The sequence below is a fragment of the Leptonotus elevatus genome, chromosome 8 (assembly GCF_054856555.1).
Source record: "Leptonotus elevatus isolate MCC_2025b chromosome 8, RoL_Lele_1.0, whole genome shotgun sequence".
In the NCBI taxonomy this organism is placed as follows: Eukaryota; Metazoa; Chordata; class Actinopteri; order Syngnathiformes; family Syngnathidae; genus Leptonotus; species Leptonotus elevatus.
The window spans coordinates 19422996-19441798 of NC_141246.1; the positions used below are offsets into that span (position 1 = coordinate 19422996).

The 18803-nt window shown below is 40.0% G+C and overlaps 2 protein-coding genes across 3 annotated transcripts; both read left to right on the forward strand.

Annotated features, from left to right (window-relative positions):
• The first annotated feature begins 595 nt into the window (after positions 1–595).
• cp110 (centriolar coiled-coil protein 110) lies at positions 596–13595 on the forward strand. Of its 2 annotated transcripts, none has more exons than XM_086083741.1 (10): positions 596–1209; positions 3172–3300; positions 3604–5833; positions 6404–6519; positions 9320–9421; positions 9791–9907; positions 11054–11152; positions 11314–11430; positions 12503–12590; positions 12938–13086. In XM_086083741.1, coding segments are annotated over exons 1-10 (3123 nt in total). In that variant the 5' UTR covers positions 596–1086; the 3' UTR covers positions 12940–13086. The 2 variants fall into 2 exon arrangements, with proteins under 2 accessions (XP_085939867.1, XP_085939866.1); XM_086083740.1 differs by having other exon boundaries at positions 598–1209; positions 12508–12590; positions 12938–13595.
• A 769-nt stretch (positions 13596–14364) lies between these two features.
• Positions 14365–18508, forward strand: sirt7 (sirtuin 7). The gene is made up of 10 exons (XM_086082606.1): positions 14365–14526; positions 14634–14771; positions 15020–15124; positions 15199–15269; positions 15348–15420; positions 15497–15595; positions 15815–16051; positions 16276–16356; positions 16456–16562; positions 17167–18508. Exons 1-10 carry the CDS (start codon positions 14422–14424, stop codon positions 17366–17368), a joined length of 1218 nt encoding a protein of 405 aa, XP_085938732.1. The 5' UTR covers positions 14365–14421; the 3' UTR covers positions 17369–18508.
• The last annotated feature ends 295 nt before the right edge of the window (positions 18509–18803 follow it).

An 18803-nucleotide genomic window follows, 5' to 3' on the forward strand; every position in this document is an offset into this window, starting at 1 on the left:
TTTCCCCCCCCATGTCATGCTGCCCGTTTTGCCTTGTTGTTTTCTCCATGTTATGTTTTTCCGTGCAATTTAGATCTCGCCTTTTGTTTTGTAGAAATTAAAATCCCTTTTTTGATCGAACCTCTGCCTCCTTGCCCTGTCTTCCCGCATTTGGGTCCTCAAGCTCCCCCTTCTTGACAATTATTGGTTTTATAGTAATTTGAATACAGTATAAAATGAGGGGGGTATTGTGATGTATACATAAAAAAATATATGTATTAAATAATTACAACTTATTTATTTATTTTATTATCAAAAATAAAATAAATACATTTGTTAACATATAAAACGTAGTTATTAAGACACCCTAGAAAACTGTTTTTAGTGTGTGTTGTGTGGTAGCCGGTGAATATTTAATTTTCATCTACAGCAAAAATAAAAATGGTCTTCAATTGGTAAAATTGTTGGACGTGTATTTCTATTTTATGCAAAACATGAGCTGCATTTTTAAGATGAAATAAAATGCACCCGCTGTGCCTGTAGGGGGCAATGTCGTCTTTGTATTAGCTGCACTCTTCTTCGTGTGCTCCCGACTTGGAATTTGTGAAAATATGGACTTGAGTGGCTTTTTAAAAAGTTGATACCTCAAACTTATAACCAATTTCCTACATGGTAGCGAGGGTGGTTTAAAGAGTGAAATCAGTGTATGAATTTGTCATGTTCATGTACATGTAATGTTTTTGCCTATTCTGGTTGTTTTTGGTATAATAAATCCGTGAGCATTCTGGGATCCGTCCCTGGTCTTGTTGCTCTCCAAACTGTCACCGGTAGTTTCTCCGGGAAGAGAGGCGGGTAAAACGTAAACACTTCACTTGCAGGAATTTTGTTACCCTTATTTGCTTTAGTGTGGTGGCTTGAGTTTTCCCACCGTTATATTGTAGACTTGATAAACCTTATTCTCTCCTGTAGATTATTCTACGAAATAGCGCGCTACTTAACTAGCTACTAAGCTAGCTAGCTAGCATCGGCACGTCATAGCTACCGTTATAAAAGATAAAACAGCACCGGACCCGAATGTGAACCACAACCAACTTCAGGAAAAATCCAATGGAGGACTACGATACGTTTGTCCGGAATCGTCTGACACAGCTGCGGAACAAAGATGAGGAGCACAAAAAGCCTGCGTCTTCTGCCATTCGCTTCTATGGAGCGCCCATCCTGCCACCCGTGGTATGAACATTTGTTTCTTCCTAGTAAAAGGGACATTGTAGCCTTTTGGGTAAAGTGAGACTTGTCACTAAGGTAGGAACTGAGTGTCCTTGCGACTTGACTCTTAGAGCTCATTTGTACTTTTTAGCTGGAAAAGATGCACCATAACTTATTCCGCTTTTGGGTGATGTTTCAAATTCAGAATGAGCATAGCATTCACTATAACCTTTCCAAGATAACTACATTTCACCAGGTCTAGATTTTGATGCACTTGTCAAACTATCCACAATTTCTGTAATTTTTGCACCGTTTGCTGTTCTCTAGCAAGGCCCTTAACGGCGACTGTTTGTTACATAAGAAGACCAGTACTTTCCCGGTCCAAATAAAATTATGATCTAAAAAGTCTTCTTCATATTGCTGTTCACGTGTTGACATCATGAGACCAAGAAGACGCCCACCAATCGATAAACAGTATCTTGCTATTGCAAGGCTTCAAAGGGAAGTGGCTCCTTAGATGGTCACAAAGCGTGCAAGTTGCAACAGAAATAAAGAGAAACTGGTGACAGAAAAATGTATAAGTGGTGAAGTGTATTTATATAGCTCTTACCACAAAAGGGCTTAGTTGGCAAACGTTAACAGCATCCCTCCTGATCTAAAGCACCCAGTCAGGCAAGGAAAAACTCAACACCCCATTTGGGTAAAAAAGAAAAAACTTTTAAGAATGAGAAGTGACCACAGATGGGGTTATCCACTTTCCAGAATGAACAGGTTGCAATGGATGCTGAGTGGGCAACATTTAACACTTAATATAGAACAACATGACAGTGATTCAGTGAGATAAAGCGCCGCTGGAAGACACCATCGGGGAAGTTTCTTTCTCAGGATGTGGCCTGATCAGTCGATGCAAAATTCTCCAGAGCAATGCCTCTGGAGAAGGTGCCCACCTCAGATCTTGTCCTAGTTGGTTGGTGCAGAATCCATGCAGCAACAAAATCTGATTCCGTTATCATTACCTAGCCCCCCCTCCAAGTGGGAGAAGAGGGAGCGAGAGCCCAAAAGTTAAAATTATAGTTGAAGTGTATGAAAATAAATCATTAGTAGACAATGTGCATCATTAGCAAAATGTGTTCTTAGCCGACTCGTAATGAGTGTGTCTTGGTTTAACACAAAATTCCTCACCTCTAACGACATTTATATAAATGCACATAACAACTAATAAAAGTTTTTAAAAAATACACCAAGGAAACGCCGGCTTAATAACTTAGGTGAAGTTTTTCTTTTTACCTTAAAATGGCTTACTTAACCAGCACACTACATCTTGGTGTGCTTTGAGTGGTCCTAGGAATATTTCATGGCTCAAACACCTGTTGTGAATTTTGCCATTTACCGTAGTTCCCTGACTGTAATTTTTTTGTTCACCGTTCTCGTGATCATATTGATCCCACGGAACGAGAACTTGCATAGAGCCCCAAAGTAGGCCCTGCTTGTTTATCGGTGGCCAAATACGTATTTCCCACCGTAATTTACACATAAATTCTTTTAAAATGTGTTTAATGTGATTTCTCCAATTTTATTTCACTTTCTGTCTGTTGCATTTGAAGTATACCTATGAGGAAAATTACAGACCTCTGTCATCAATTTAAGTGTGGGAACTTGCACAATCTGTGACTGACTAAATACTTAATTGCCCCACTATAGTTGTGCAAATAGTCCTGAAATACTGAACATTTGGACATATACATTCTAAAATTCTATTTTGCCTGTAAATGTTAAAGTGCATTTTAGGATCATCCTGAAAATGGGACCATAAGAGAATCATACGCTACTCTGTATGAGTAGTGTTTGATGGAGTCCATCTTTAGATACTTGGGTTATTTACAACATCACCCGATGCTATAACTCAAATCAAGGCTTTGCTTGTGTTAATGGTCATCATATGTGGGTGTTTTGTCACATCTCATGTCTTATTTCTGTTAATAACAGCTCACAGATACACGGAGAGAGGAAATGCAGCAGCACAAAGAGGAAGCGGCGCAAAAAGATGCGCTCAGTCGTAGGTTGAAGGACAATCAAAGATTGGTATATGTGCAATCGATTCTACACAGCGTTCAGGTACTTGAGATTTGTTAAAATTTGTTGCTAGAGAAAGAGGATATCGGAAAGATCAAAGATAGGGAAAAAATAATTTGTTTGAATGTAACTGTAGCGGTACGTACGCTGCTTGCGTATATTTTTACCACAACCTTCACTATTTCATCCACAGGTACATATGAAAATGATAATATGGTTACGTATTGTTGTAAAACACTATGTGTACTGTGTATACTATATTAATAACAAAATGGTTATGTACATAATTTGATATGGTACCCTTTCTCTACATCACACATTAAAAGTTGTTTGTCTAAATTACAGATAAGGCATTCACCAACATTGGATGACTTACTTGAGGAATTGAAGTTCACCCCAAAATCTTTGGAGTCCTCAAAGTCCAGTGAATCTAGTCAGCCAAGTATAAATACTGTGGCAGAAATGAATAGTCCACGCATTCGCTCGTTGTCATCAACAACAAACAGTGCCTTTTTCACCTCTCATGTGATTCCTCAACCAAGTCACAAGGGAGGGTGCCTTGTTGAGCATCGTGGAAACCAGCAATCCTCTGAACCCAGCTTTAATACTGCCAATCACTGCGCTGCATCTTTGGGGGATGAGACTTATGCAATTGTGGAAAACACCACCAGTCATTCACAAAGTCTTGACATAAGGAGTGTTGGCCAGCAAGAAACGAATAATACAACTGACTATTTGCTGTACAAAACCTCAAAGGCAATTTCCAAAATGCCAGATATTATTAGCTACCCTCCCATAGATGGAGAGGAATTGGAGAGAAGTGGACAAGAGTCATCCTTCTGTCATGTTTTCATAGGAATGAATGACAGCTGTTGTGCTGCGTTTCAAGAGAATTCCATTGGAAGTGATAATTTCCCTGGAGGGACAAGTGAAAATATTAAAATGAAAAGTGCTGAGAGTCAAGATGATCTTCCCTCTTCTACTGTACTTAACATGAAGGAAGGCCCAAAAATTAAGCAAGTGATGGTCCCTGTCCCCTCTTTGGACAACTGTAGCGCTTCAAACATTCCTGAGTTACCTCAAACACAAAGCATTGATTGTTCATCTGCTGATCAGCTTAATCAGAGCAACCCAGGAAATACAGAATGGGTGTACACACCGGAACCCCAAGCACAATCACAGACTCCTAATCGTCCAAGCCTCCAGGACCTGCTGAGGAAATCTCAGGAGTACCGCAAGCAACAGCGCTTGCTTAGGAACCAAGCCAAAAATGCTAGAATCCAGGAGAAAGCACAAGAACAACCACGAGTGGAGGAGAAGAGCCTGTCTGATAAGGAGAACAATGAGTTTTACTACAAAGCTACAGAGGGGAGAAAAACTAAAGAGAAGAGGTTTGTCAAAACGGTGAATACTACCTGCAAAAAATCCAATGAAAAAAATCAAAATTTTCTAGGTGAGTTGATCAGCAAAAAGACAAACCCTGATCCCGAAAGAGTATCGGAACATTTCACCCTTTCTCACCCACAGCTCTTGTCGCAATCCCAAACTCAAAATGTCTCCCACATGAACAATGATCAGACAATCACAGACCCATTTACTTATCTGGAAGGCTTTGGAACCCATCACTCCATCCCAGTGCCTAATTTCTGCCTGAGTCCTGTTTACACTAAGAGCTCAAGTAATATACCAGATGAAGCAGACCACTTCAGGGGGAAAGTTTTGATTAGCTCAAGCTATCATGAAAGCCACAAGTCTAATGAAGAACCTAACCTGGGACCACAAGGTGATGTACCAAATATTACAGTCCAGAGTTCACAGCACATAAACCAGCTCGAGTCCGGCCTGTCCAGCTTAAAAGACCTGATCTCTGATCTGGGGTTATCCCTCAAGGAAATTGAAGGGAAATGGGAGGATCGGCCTGATGGGAGCAGTGGGGCTTCAAATCGACAATCACTTGAGCCTCGCAGAAGCATGTTCGAAAACACAGATGAACAAAACAGCAGCAAAGACAACAGTCGGTCAATCTTGCAGGATGAAGACAAAGAGGTTGTTAATTTAGCAGAGATCAGTCTGGTCAACACCTCGACCCTTCAGGGCAAAATCAATGAAGAAGCCTTCAACGTGAGTTCTCGACAGCTCGAGGGAAGCAGGAAGCAACAGCCACCGGCTAAATGTGTGCTCTCTGTAGCCAAGGGGATGCCAATTCCTCATGTTTCCAGAAATGTTCTATCAGATCCCGCATCTTCACATGATGTGTCAATACAGTTGGACAGCAATTCACATCATACAGAAAGAAAGCAGGACAGTCATATTGGGCTGTCTGTCAGCCAATCGTTGGATGGGGACATACCATCGGAGATGAGGCTCCTTGATGGTTCAGATTCTGAAGAGGACTCAAGCGACCACTTGGTCCAAGCGAAGGAACTGACCCCCGTGAGTGTGGCAGGTATTGAGGGCACGTCATCCAAGGTCAAACGGAGACTGCTCATGCATGTGACAGACAACCTGGACATGACTGAAGCACCCAGCATTGAGGACTTGACAGAGGTCAAATCCAGCTACAGTGCTTCAAGAGGTAAGATCGGTTTATCTAAAGTGCTGTAGAAAATTGACGGATGACTTGCTCAACAAGAATATAAACCCAACATTCTTGTTTTTACGAGATGAACTCAAAGATGTAAAACTTCTTCCACATACACAATATCACAATTTCTCTCAAATATTGTTTACCATCCAGTCTAAATCTGTGATAGTGAGAGTTTTGTTTCATGGGGGGGTCTGGTGACCCAGAAAACCAGTCAGTACTGACCAAATTACCCCCCAACCCTAACTGCACCTTTCAGAGTGGCCTTTTATTGTGGGCAGTCTAAGGCACACCTGTGCACTAATAATAGTGTCCTAATCAGCATCTTGATGTGGCACACTGTGAGGTGGGATGGATTATCTCGGCAAATGATTTAGACTGGTTTGTGAACAATATTTGAGAGAAATGGTGATATTGTGTATGTGGAAGAAGTTGTAGATCTTTTAGTTCATCTCATAAAAAATGGGAGCAAAAACAAAAGTATTGCGTTCATATTTTTGTTGAGTACAGGATGTTGGTGTACTACTACCAAGCTTTTTTCTTCCCTTTGTCATTGTGCAGTGTCCGTGGCTTCACCGGCGAGTGACCGTTTTGCAGAGGAACTAAAACAGGTCCACGTTGCTCAGGTCAAAGCCCTGCAAGAAGAGCACAGGAGACAGCAGGAAGAACTGTGCCAGGTGAGACTTAAGATGTGTAAAACATCAGTGTGGAAAGAGAACAAACGTTCTTGAACTACATCTGGTTGGTTGTACTAGTTAGGAATGTGTGACTGTCAAGTTGCATGTGCGAAAAGCGAGAAAGTGCAGGAATGAAATAATGTTGCTTCTCCATGTTTCAACTTCATGCATATTTCTTACAGCGAACATGGATACTGTCACACAAAGCTCATCCAACCCAGCGGGCCACTTCTTGCATGATGTTACATCACTTTCTGCTCTGCAGGTCTAATTGTAATTCCTGTAGAGTAGCCATAATTCACTTAAATGAGGTTTGCGACTTCACCCAAAGTCACCTATGCAAGACATGAACAATAAATGTTCGTCTCATATTTTAAAGGTTAGATTAGATCAAAATTGTTTGAATGAGAATTTCCTCTGCTGGGATATCACAGTAACACTGAAACGTCATTTGAAACATTGACATTGTTCCATAGGCTAGGGCTGGGCAATTAATGGAATTTTAATCATGAATTCGATTTTGGCTACTGTCAATCGTAAAAACATTATAATAAAAGAAAAGCAATTAATGTGCCGAACAGCACAGTCTCTGTGCAAGTTCCTTACATTGTGAAAGTACCCTGAATGCACCATGTTGCTTGACAACCAGCGTGTGACGTTATGTGATTCGGCCCCACATACACATATAATAACCTGGAGTGCTAATGCCGCCTACTCGTCATACATACCAAGAAGTGTAGCCACAGGCGGCCATCTTGTGTTGACAATCCCTAAGCACGTCTAACTTGAATACACTGATTTCTCTGGCAAATTTTATCAGTAAGAATGTGATGATAAATTTTCACTCATAAGGTATACATCTCCGTGTGCTACTCAAACATTCGTCTAAATCATGTCAGAACCATGAACAATGAAATGAAAGCAAAGCCCATCATAAAACAACCCCCCCCCCCCCCCCCCGTTGGAGTTTACTGTAAAGCGAAATAGTATTACACACATTTGATATATTTAAATACAAAGCATTCTTCGTTTTTAAAAACATCACCACTGCTAATGTCAAAGTAAAATTAAATTTACATGCTAACAGAAAATTAGCATTGACTTCCAGGAGTGATATTCCTTTCAAATAATGAATATTCACACAAAACAGGAACACACACACACAGGTAATAATAAACTCAAAGCCGCATTTTCTCCCCAATCTGTGAAAAACGAGTTTTATGAGTAGAGCTCAATTACAATGCGTATACTGCAGGACCAGCTGATATTTATTTTTATGTATTTTTTTATTGCAATTACTTTAGTACATTCTTATTTTATGTTGTTACTAATTTACTTTCTCGTTAAGGTGATGAAAGCAGTCTTAAGATCCGAGGCACTCTGTCGTCTTAATAAAAGTCCTTTAAGCAAGCATGGACATTCTTCTATCAGATTGTGATCCTGGTCGTATCCTCGCAGAGCACCTGTAGTTTACCTTTTAAACCTACTTAAACATTCACTCCATCTGCCTTTAACTGTGCATTAAAATTAACCTGGGGGATTATTTTTGGCAAATACTATGGGAATTTCAGATATTTATCAAACTTTACAATATTGCGACGTTTCCCCAGCAATACCTCAAAATGGGCTGCCGGAGGTACACTTTTTATGTTTGAATTTCTTGAATTTCACATGATATTTACACATTTTGTACTTTACAAAAAGAAGTGTGTTCAAGATTAAAGTATGAAGCATGAAGGGATGAAAGGGCACCAGGCCATGATGGTAATATTGAGTAGTTGAATAAATACTTAAGTTTTGAAATCAAAGAATAATCGTTTTTACTAATCAAGATTTTAAAATCAAAATAATTGTGATTATTTTCCCCATAATCACCCAGCCCTAATATGTGTCCTGTGTCACACTCTAAAAAATGATGTTGCGTTACCTGATTGATGGAGTGTTGGGTCGTGGATAGACTACAGACATCTGCTCATTACAAGATTCCTTCACTCTGTTTCCTAAAAAAATAAAAAAAACCTAAGGGATTCCAACATAAATGTTTCATCACATCCCTAAGAGCTGAGATTGTATGGCCGCTTGTGTGTGCTTGCCTGTGTGTGTGTGTGTGTGTGTGTGTGTGTGTGTGTGTGCGTGCATGCGTACTTCAAGGGCGCCGGCTGTTGGTATGCCATCCACTTCTCTCACCATCTCCACCTTGCATCTCTACGTCATATTCTAGCTGTGTTCTCGCCCGATTAATCAAGAGCTCTGTTTAATTGATATACCCTTAACAACAATATAATGAAGTTAAGACGTTAAATAAAAATGCTGCTTTTTTTTTGGTGATTTGTGATGAGACGGGAGGCCAAGCTGGCCATTGCTTGGAGGGAGGAGGGGAGCAAGGGAATTGACACAGAAAAGGAAGGGATAATTTGTTTAATTCATGAGTGTCCGTGGTTAAGTGCCAGATCGTCCTGCCGTGTGCCACTGCTAATGGTCTCTCTCTTTTTCTTTTTTCTTTTTGGTCTCGTCCCTCTTTGTTTTGTCTCATGCCTCCTCTGCTGTCCTTTTTGCTCTCTGGCTGTATTATTTCTGCCTTCTCTCCTGTCTCATTATCCCCGTCGTCCCTCTCCTATGCCCCATCCCTCCACTTGCGCCTCTTTCTCGCTACCCTCAATTAATTCCTTCCTCCTGCCTCATTTTCTCTCCTTTCCAATTCAATATTTGCCAACCTTGTCTGCTTCCCCAAATACATACCGCTGCTCATACACATGCTCTTCCTGACTTTGTACACCGTGACCTCACGTCTGCTTCTTAGGCACTCGCAGCGCGGTACTCCCTGCTCCAGAGCTCGTCCTTCCCGTGCTCCCTGTCAGGCTCTCATCTTGGAGACACGGTGACTTTCTCAAAGCACTCTCAGGTATAACTCTAATGTGTGTCACTGGTATGAAACATGCTGACATTTATGTTTATTTATTCATCACCAGTCGTTCTATCCAAAAAAAAAGAAAAAAAAAGCCAATTCTTTTATATAGGCCATCGTGTTTCAAAAAAAATATTAGCCTCTAATGCTTGGCAATCAACAAGTGAGTGACAAGAAGCTATCAGTTGTTTATGATTCTGTATTAAAGCATTGCACGTGCACGGATGCCCTAAACAGATGCCAAGCAAAAGACCTTGAGAGTCTGGGAAATTAATTGGTTGTCACTGATGGAATTAGCATTCTCCTCTCTCATCCCCTCCTCTTTTCATTATTCACCCGGCTCATCACTCCTTCCCTGTTCATTAGCCCCCCAGCTCTGGCCTAGACTGCTGCCGCCCCCTGCTGTTAGCTGCTGCCAAGGGCTATCTGACGCGCAGGCTGCTCAGGACTGAGAGAGTGGCGCAGCTGGCCCGCACCATTGGGGTGAGTTGAAGCCTGCCATTGTCACATCTGTTTCAGTTAAACTGGGGTGCTTTGGTATGTCCAAAAGCCATTCACACTTTTTATTTATTCATTTTTGGGGGGGGGGGCTTCTGTTAGACAAACGTAGATCTTTGCTCCCATCTTTTGGCATCTATAGGCAATTACAGTACAGTTTAAAGTTGTCAATTTTGCCTATTCACGATAGGGCCACCATCAATAACAGGTTCAAAATGCAAGAAGCTAGGCTAAATGTTAGCTTATCTAATAACTACATTATGACTTGTCGTTTTTTTTTAATAGCGTCAAATATTTTGGGACTTGGAAAACCCCACAATCAGTTGCTCCAATATTTCTGTCTGGCAACAGTGCAAGTCACTTTCTAATTGGCTGTTTTCTTTTCCAGTCACAATCACGGAGTCCTAAGATTGGCTGACCTTGTGTTGACCACACAGAAAAAATTGCATCAAACTGATATCTTATAATCAGGCCCTTGCTGACTGTGATTGGATTCAAGGAAAAATGCTCAAATTCGGCCCAATTTCTTTGTATGCGTGTATCCTGCTCATGTCTAAACAGTACCGACAGCAAATGAGACATTTAACTCAATTGCTAAATATGTTCTATTTTAAATATTACCATGCTTCCAAAGACGTATTTATATGTTTTTAATGTGTTTTTATTATGCTAGAGCATACACAAGCAGCCTCTGAACTGAAGTGAATTGTTGAAGCAATGGTAGTTATTACAAAAACGGCCAGCAGGTGGCAGCGGAGTAAAATATATCAACAAGGCCATGTTGCAAAAAGCTCTTTCCCCACTGTTTTAAACAGATTTGTGAATAATGATCAAACTTAACTATATTCTAATGTTAAATGCTGCAAAACTAAAACAAATGGAAATTTACTTTTTTTTCCTGATGAAAGAAGAGTCTAATCTTTCTTTTGGTAGGTTCCATGTTTTTATAGCAATAGAACACAATATTCTGTGGGCCTTGCAAAATCAGTCAAAATCCAGTAAACCAGCTGGGAGCAAAGGGGGTTGCTTCAGTGAAAATGGCTGGGAGTGAATGAGTTAATTGAATTCCTTCGTTATTAATACTATAATTTTAATATTTCTTTTAATTAAATGTGTGTGTTTTTCTTTCAGGACACAAAGCAATTCCTGCAGGCTTTCCAGCTGTCTCAGCACAGAGGGGATATCTGTAGCAAACAGGATCGTTTATTGCAGCAGAGAGTCGCTCTGCAGGTATTGAGTCAGCCACATGTTGTTCCCATCTGTTGAGCTGCCTCCTGCCAATGTGCATTTATCCTTTAAATAAAATAGCAAATTACCCGGAACTGATAGCGAGATTTCACACGTTCACGCAAACAAGCGTCTGTGTGATTATTATTTTTTCTCTCCTCCAGCTGCGAGCGGCGCGTTACGAAATATACGATATCTTCTTCTCTCTGTCAGTGGCGGAAAGGATGCAGCTGATTAGTTTGGACAGAGAGCTGACCAGGGAGAGAGTGCTTAGACGACAGGTAACTGACAGCTTTCTAGCCCAGTGGGAAACATGGTGGGAAATGTCACTTTATGACCTATCAAAGGGTGCCCTAACTTACAAGCTTTTCGAGTTATGACCCATCATTTGGTCAAATTGTATTTATTTTTTGCTTTGTGATGCGGATCAAAAGTACCGGTACAAGAAAATTTCAAATTCATTTTCTCGATTTGAAGCAAAAAAACAAAAAAGGAGAACCACTCTCACAGATGAGCTCCTGGCTGTATATCAAACGGAACAATTAGTGAATCACATAAATACGATATGAAAACACTGGCATGGAACAGGCACGAGTTCAGTCAGTGACTGAAGTGAACCCACCGGTCAACGATGCACTTTCAGTCATTTATTGAACGAGACAAACAGCCAAACACTGGCAAGAAGCCGATATGGAAAATGGCTAACCAGAGCTGGAGTCAGCTGCTGACGTCACACGGTAGGCCACGCCCAATTAAAGGCACAACAACCAAGATAAATTAGTTCACGAAAAAGAATCGGGGAAAAAAAAGATCATTTTCATGAACTGAATAAAATTAATATGAGTTTTTTTAAACGCTAATGAACTGAAACATTTTATATTGACAAAACTAGCTCCAACACATCTGCAACCATAGTGAGGATAGGTTTTTAATACACAATATTTCTTACGACCCTTTTTTTTTTATCTCTCACTTGAGAAATACCCTATATGTATATATATATATATATATATGCTAAAATAGCAAACGTTAAACTAACAAAGCCCATTAAAAAATAACAAGCCAACTCTAAAAACAAATTCAAATTAACTGATTGGTGATGGAATGAATATAACTAAAAAGTCAAAGTACCACTGTACATTAATTTAGATTCATTATTTGGTCCAGTTCCGTCAAAAACAAGTCACCGGCTTGTCTACATCATTATAATATTTAAAAAAAAAAGATTAATGTTATTCGTCAGCAAAGCTTTTGATTACAGTCAGCAAAGATTGAAATGTGATTTCTATGCGCATTTCTGTGCTGCATCTGTGGGAATCACACCAAGACGATTCTGATGTGTGTTTTTGTTAGTTCAGATGGAGCAACCAAGCTGCCCAAAAGGAAGGAGCGCTCTGTCTGCTGCGACCCAAAAGTCACTCCAGAGGAAAAGAGGCATCTTGTGAGTATTCCATTGTGGATATATATGTTAATATTGTATTATAGCTGACAACGTCACATGAAGTCTTAACCCAAACGCGTCACATGACCAAGAATAGAAAATGGCTAATTGGGGCCCAATTTGCCCTTTTTCACTATTTTGAGAGGACAGGAAATTGACACTGTGATACAAGCTGTGCACTGACTCATTAATTTCTTCAGCGTTGTCCCATTAAAAGATATATTTACAAAAAGGTGTACTCACTATTGTGAGGTACTGCATATAGGTATGTGCAAATGAATGCTTTTATGAAATAAAACATCAGCTTTTGTCAGCAGCGCAACCATTTGCTGTCTTTTCCCCTCCAGGATCCAGAGGAAGGTGTCAGAAAGACACAGGGGAGTTGTGACAACTGAACACAAGACAGGATTCGCTAGCGAGCAGACGCTTGAAACCAAGCGAGTGCGGTTGAGAAGAAAGCCTGCAAGGATCTCTCAGAGATTTTACTCCTGCAGACCCCGATGACACATGCTTCTTTGGCTGCGCTGAGAACTCAAGTTTACATTTCCCAAATCTGGGCTTCCTTTGAACTACTGTAGTGTCTTTATTGTAAATTGCAGAATACTTTATCATTGAAACACTGAAATGGCTGAATCTGATTTCTGGACATTGTTTTGTGTTGAATCCAAAAATATAAACATAAACATAGCTATGATGGTGACAGTTTTTCTCATTTTGAGATCAAAAGCATGGGCACTACAAAACTGTTGCCTTCTCTAAAGAATGTTATCATCTCACTGATTCTGTGATTATATTACAGTATTTTGTGGCCCTAGTTTGCACTATTGTAACATCAGTCTGCTTTCCTCAAGTGTTGCCTTAATTATCTGGCCTGGTTTATTGATTTGCTTTAAAATATAACAAAACTATTCTCTAGTTTTGTTTGATCCAGAGTGAATTTTGTGTGTTATTTATATTTGAAGGTATGCATATTATTAGTATGATAATAAACGGGTTTTTTTTACATGACAAATGGTACTTGTGGGTTCTGTGAAACGGACAATATATGACATTTCAAGGTTGCAAATGGCTTTTAATGAACTACGTTTGCACAGCAGTGTAAAAATACGGCATTGTCAGGCTGCACAAGAAGGCGTGCCAAGTATTAAGTATTATTATTTTCCATTTGATTGTTTTATATTTATTGCCAAGGAGTATTGAATATTTACAGTAACTGATAATTTAAGCAATGAACTACAGTAGTTCGCTCAGCAGTATGAGAATGTGGCGCAATAATACACTACTACTGCAGCCTCAACTTATAATTTTCAATTAATTTTTTTGGGGTGGTATTTGTGGCTTAGAAGTTGTTTTCAAGCGCGTATTTACTGTATGACATTTTAAAGTTAAAAACGGAAGCAGACATAATTTTGGTAATGCTATTTGACCTCAAACAAAACCTATTTTATATATTATTGTATTTTGTATGCGGACTGATTTCAAATAGCTGTACTAGCTCTTAAACAATATATGACAAGTAACGTTATTATTTCTTCTCAGTGCACGCATTGCGGGAGTTGATAGGAGGAGGAAACTATTTTGACTGTAGAAGTTTTTCCCTCTTTACGTTGTTGATTTTGTATAGAATTAACAGAAATGTACTTTTTCACATTTGTACTAGTACCCACCCCCCACAAGTGTCTGTACTTTGGTGCAGTGTACTTTTGCCTGCGTACGCCGAGCCAAAGGGGGCGCTACCCGTTTTAGAGTCAATTTAGACCAGCATCCGCCGGGCTGTAGTTAAAGGGAGCTTTGTTTTGAAAACGGAGCCACTTAGCTGGTTCAACCCGTAATGGCAAACGAGACGGAATGCGGTGTCTCTTCCCGTGCTGAGAGAAAAGCTTTTCAAAAGGCCAAGATCCTGCAACGAGAAAACGAGAGGGATGTCATTAGGCTGGTAAGATAAAAGAGAAAATCAGCATGCACTCTCCCAACTAACAAAATGAGTCGGCGCTATAGGCGAGTTGAAGCTGACCGCGGTTAGGCTTCTCTTTTAAACTTTAGGTTGGACGGATCCTGAAAAAACCTGAGGCTGAGAGGTCCGAGGAGGACGCTTCCGTACTTGTGTTGCACAGAGACACTGTAGATGAGCTCTGCAAGAGAAAGATTCGCCGAAATGAACTCAAGAGGAAGCAAGAGGAGGTTAGGCAGTTAACAACTTGACATACGCTTATCACAAAGCAAAAACGTTTGTTCACGACTGCAACGCATCCATTCATCATACGTTAGCTTATTTGAAGATTTGAAATTCTCAAGTCAGCTATGCTGGACTCTACCTCACCCACGACCAAAAGCACTTTAGAGTATTGATGAATCGGTGTTTAATCATCATTGTTTTGTACAGAACTTGATCATTTCCCCCCTACTTTTTTTTATTTGAATTCTTACAGGTGTTTGATACTGATGATGACCTGAAAAGTAAAGCGTGGCAGCTGGCTGTGGCCATCCAACAAGCAAAGCACTTGGTGGTTTACACCGGAGCTGGAATAAGTACTGTAAGAAAGTCATGTTGTTTATTTACATTTTGCTTCTCCATCTTCTGCCTTGCTAATATTGTTTTTAATGGTAGGCAGCCTCCATCCCCGACTACCGAGGGCCCAACGGTGTTTGGACACAACTGCAGAAAGGCCACACTGTCAGGTGTGATGGCATTTTAATTGTATGATGTAATCAGTCAGAAGGGACCATCAAGCATTTCATTATTTTTTTTCCAAAAAGCTCATCTGACCTGAGCAAAGCAGAGCCGACGCTCACACACATGTGTATCAAGATGCTGTTTAAGAAAATGCTGGTATGTTCAACCTATTTGTAGAAACACATGATGGTAGGTATTTTACTGCTGTTTAAAAATGTTCTGGTTTTTAAAGGTGAAGCATGTTGTGTCACAAAACTGTGATGGACTTCATCTACGTAGTGGTCTTCCTCGACACGCCTTGTCTGAACTTCATGGGAACATGTTCATTGAGGTGATACACACATATATACATCAGGGGTAGAAGAACATCCATTTTTTTTTGTATTCGATGTTAAGGTGATGATAGTCGAGTCAATGTTGACATTATTTACGTTTGTTGCTTGTCAACCAAGCCGCACAGCTGTTAGAAGTCTCTTGTGCGTGCATGCATGTTTTTTTGTAGGGGTGAAATTTCTTTTCTGAACATCCTGTGTTTGCTTCTGTCTGCCAGGTGTGTACTTCCTGTTCTCCAGTCAGAGAATGTGTGCGTTTATTCGATGTGACGGAGCGGACATCCCTCCATCGGCATTGCACGGGCCGCAGGTGCTCCCACTGTGGCAGTGAACTCAGGGACACAATAGTGCACTTTGGGGAACGAGGAACCCTAGAGCAACCTCTCAACTGGAAGGGAGCTGCAGAGGCGGCGACGGCGGCTGACGTTATCCTCTGCTTAGGTTCCAGTCTCAAGGTAGCTCTTGGTGCATGTTTTTGTTCATTCCGCATTGTTTGTAAGATTACTTGATCACAACATGGGCCTTATTCAGATCAGTTTTGAATTTATTTTATGGCATTGGTTGCAATGTAAAATGAGGAGCCGTGAGTAGTAGTAAAAAAAAAAAGAAAAAAAAAGTTTTCCATGATTCCATGTTTCAAAAATCAAATCAAAGTTGTTAAAACAGTCTGTCTGTGCAGGTGCTAAAGAAATACCCTTGTCTGTGGTGCATGAACAAACCAGCCAGCAAAAGGCCCAAACTTTACATCATTAACCTCCAGGTACAGTAATGTGAATAAAATGTCCTGTACTGTAATTGGCCTTGAGCTGAATAAATAATGACTAATATCTTATACTGCGATTGTCCTTTTTTGTTTTAGTGGACACCAAAAGACGACTTGGCTGTACTAAAAATCAACGCCAAGTGTGATGATGTCATGAGTCTTCTTATGAAAGCGCTTAATCTCCAGATTCCTGTTTATGACAGGTATGTCTTTGTCTATAACGTTTCTGCAATGTCGTTAATGGAAGGCCGAAAATCGAGAGCCTGTTTGGAGAAACTCAAAAATTCCCGATGGCCTGTCCGCCCCTGACTATTTATCATTCATCATCATAAGTCATTTAGGTCAAAATTGGATCATTCATAAATCATCATTGGACCTCTGGAGTAAGTTGGCTGCGCTGAGAGAAAAGGGGTGAATAATTTCACATGCCTTATTTTTTGTTATTTGTAAAAAATATAAATAAATGTTCTTCGTGATTGTGTTCCGCTTGGTGTTGATGCTTCATAAAAATAAAAATAAGTCACATTTCCGATATTTGTTTGAAGCCTGAAATGTGCCAAAGATAAAACACTTCAGGGGGGGCTAATACTTTTGCAAGACACTATCTCCATTTCATTTTCCCCAACACTAATAATTGTTTATAAATGTGAACAAATATGAGTACAACCTCAGAGGTTATGTTGTAGTTATACAATTTTAGCATCTTTGTGTGCGGGAGTAATGTTGTGCAAATTATATTGAGATATTTTTATGCCTACTTATTGTACCAGCACAGATTAGATGAAGTGTTTTGTTTTGTCTCTTCAGGGCAGAGGACCCGATTTTCAGCCTTGCTGCACCTCTGCAGCCTGAGGATGAGGACAGCCACACCCGTGCGGTCATCGCTCCCCACGCTGGTCCCGGGGACTCCATTGCTGACCCTGGGAATGCTGCCAAGGCCACGGCGGTGCAGGGTGGCTGGTTTGGAAGAGGCTATGGCAAAGGGAGGAAGAAGAAAAAAGCAGCCTAGAGGTGAATTATGGACAAAAAACGTTACAGAGTACATCAGCTGGATTCATCGTTCGGTGGACAAGTTAGGAAATGAGGTGCTAATGATTTGTAATGTGTATAAATGACTATCATAGGATTTTGGTTTTGGATGTTGTATCAATGTAGCATCCGTTATTTATTTCTGAGGCAAAACTTTGTTATGATGACAAGAGTGAGCAGTTTATTTTTGGGGATCAAAGAATGGGGTAACTTTATTCATGTGTGCCAAAAGCTATGTTCAGCATGTTTACGCAACCTGTTGGTGAGGAGTTGGTGCTTCAATGGGACCTCTCGTGGCACTGGGTGTCATGGAACCATAAACTGCTTGTTCAAAGTAGTAATGGGATTTGTTTCCATGTGCTGCCATAATGTGGCACAATATTGTACTGTATTATTGCAGCTATCAGTCTGTGTTTATATGTGGTTGTTTGTATTTTAAGTTTCTACAACCACTCTGCAAGCCTATAACTAAACAAGTGGACTTTTACCTGAAATATAATTTTAAGGTATTGCGTGTAATGATAATGGCTTGATTTCAGTAATGATAATTCGTACACGTTCGGACATGGTGGTTATTTGTGCTGGTAAGACATGTTTTCAAGTGGTATATTACTGCAACAAGTTTTGGCAGCTAGTCAAATGACAGTGTTTCTACAAATGTATTGTGTAAATTGCATCAATGAATGTACAAAACTTGCATTTATTTTCACTTTTTGCTGATGGCAATTGATTTGTGGTTTACTCTTTTCCTGACCTCTCAAACTTACTTTACTCGAGTTGTTGATCTGTGCTGTTTACATTCTGTTTTTCATCCAAATCAGTTGTAAGTAAGACAAAGCTATAAATTCGATTTTTTTTTTATTTGGTGGTTGTTGATTATGCTAATTACCATTTACTGAATTGAGGTTGAACTACATTACGACCATTCCTTTGTCTCAGGAAGATGACGTGCACCATTTGTCTCTAAGGTTACGTGGGGCCAAAGTAACCATACGAGTGTTGGACCACCGTTATTAACACTCATGCCAGAGTTACATGTGAGGATTAATATGTTCCTTGTGTATTTTGCAACAAAAGATGACATGCTTCATGTGAGTCAATAAACCATTCTTTATTTGAATATTGTTTTGTCATATTTTTATTATATCTTGCTGGTGGATAATTGACCAACTACCCCAATAATGTCACAGTTTGTTCTTAGATAACATTCATGATTTAGTCAATTGTTTACAATGAACATTCATTTCAAAAGGGTTATTTTAACTCCATGTAGAGTGGACTGGACCCATATGGATATAGAATGTTTAAAACGTGTCTTAAAGCAATAACTTCAGAAGTACAAGTTGCCCATGCAGGGGAACGTGTTCTCATTATTCAGTCATTTTTGCTGCACTCCCTGGTTGGTTTATATCCAC

What these genes read in the sequence shown, in the direction of transcription:
- sirt7 (XM_086082606.1), top strand. Translation starts at nt 14,422, where the DNA reads ATGGCAAACGAGACGGAATGCGGTGTCTCTTCCCGTGCTGAGAGAAAA. An exon ending in TCAAGAGGAAGCAAGAGGAG is followed by an intron (nt 14,772 to 15,019) that starts GTTAGGCAGTTA and finishes GAATTCTTACAG; the next exon opens with GTGTTTGATACTGATGATGA. An exon ending in TTTACATCATTAACCTCCAG is followed by an intron (nt 16,357 to 16,455) that starts GTACAGTAATGT and finishes TTTTTGTTTTAG; the next exon opens with TGGACACCAAAAGACGACTT.
- cp110 (XM_086083740.1), top strand. Translation starts at nt 1,087, where the DNA reads ATGGAGGACTACGATACGTTTGTCCGGAATCGTCTGACACAGCTGCGG. An exon ending in AGCAGGAAGAACTGTGCCAG is followed by an intron (nt 6,520 to 9,319) that starts GTGAGACTTAAG and finishes TCTGCTTCTTAG; the next exon opens with GCACTCGCAGCGCGGTACTC. An exon ending in CAGAGGAAAAGAGGCATCTT is followed by an intron (nt 12,591 to 12,937) that starts GTGAGTATTCCA and finishes TTTCCCCTCCAG; the next exon opens with GATCCAGAGGAAGGTGTCAG.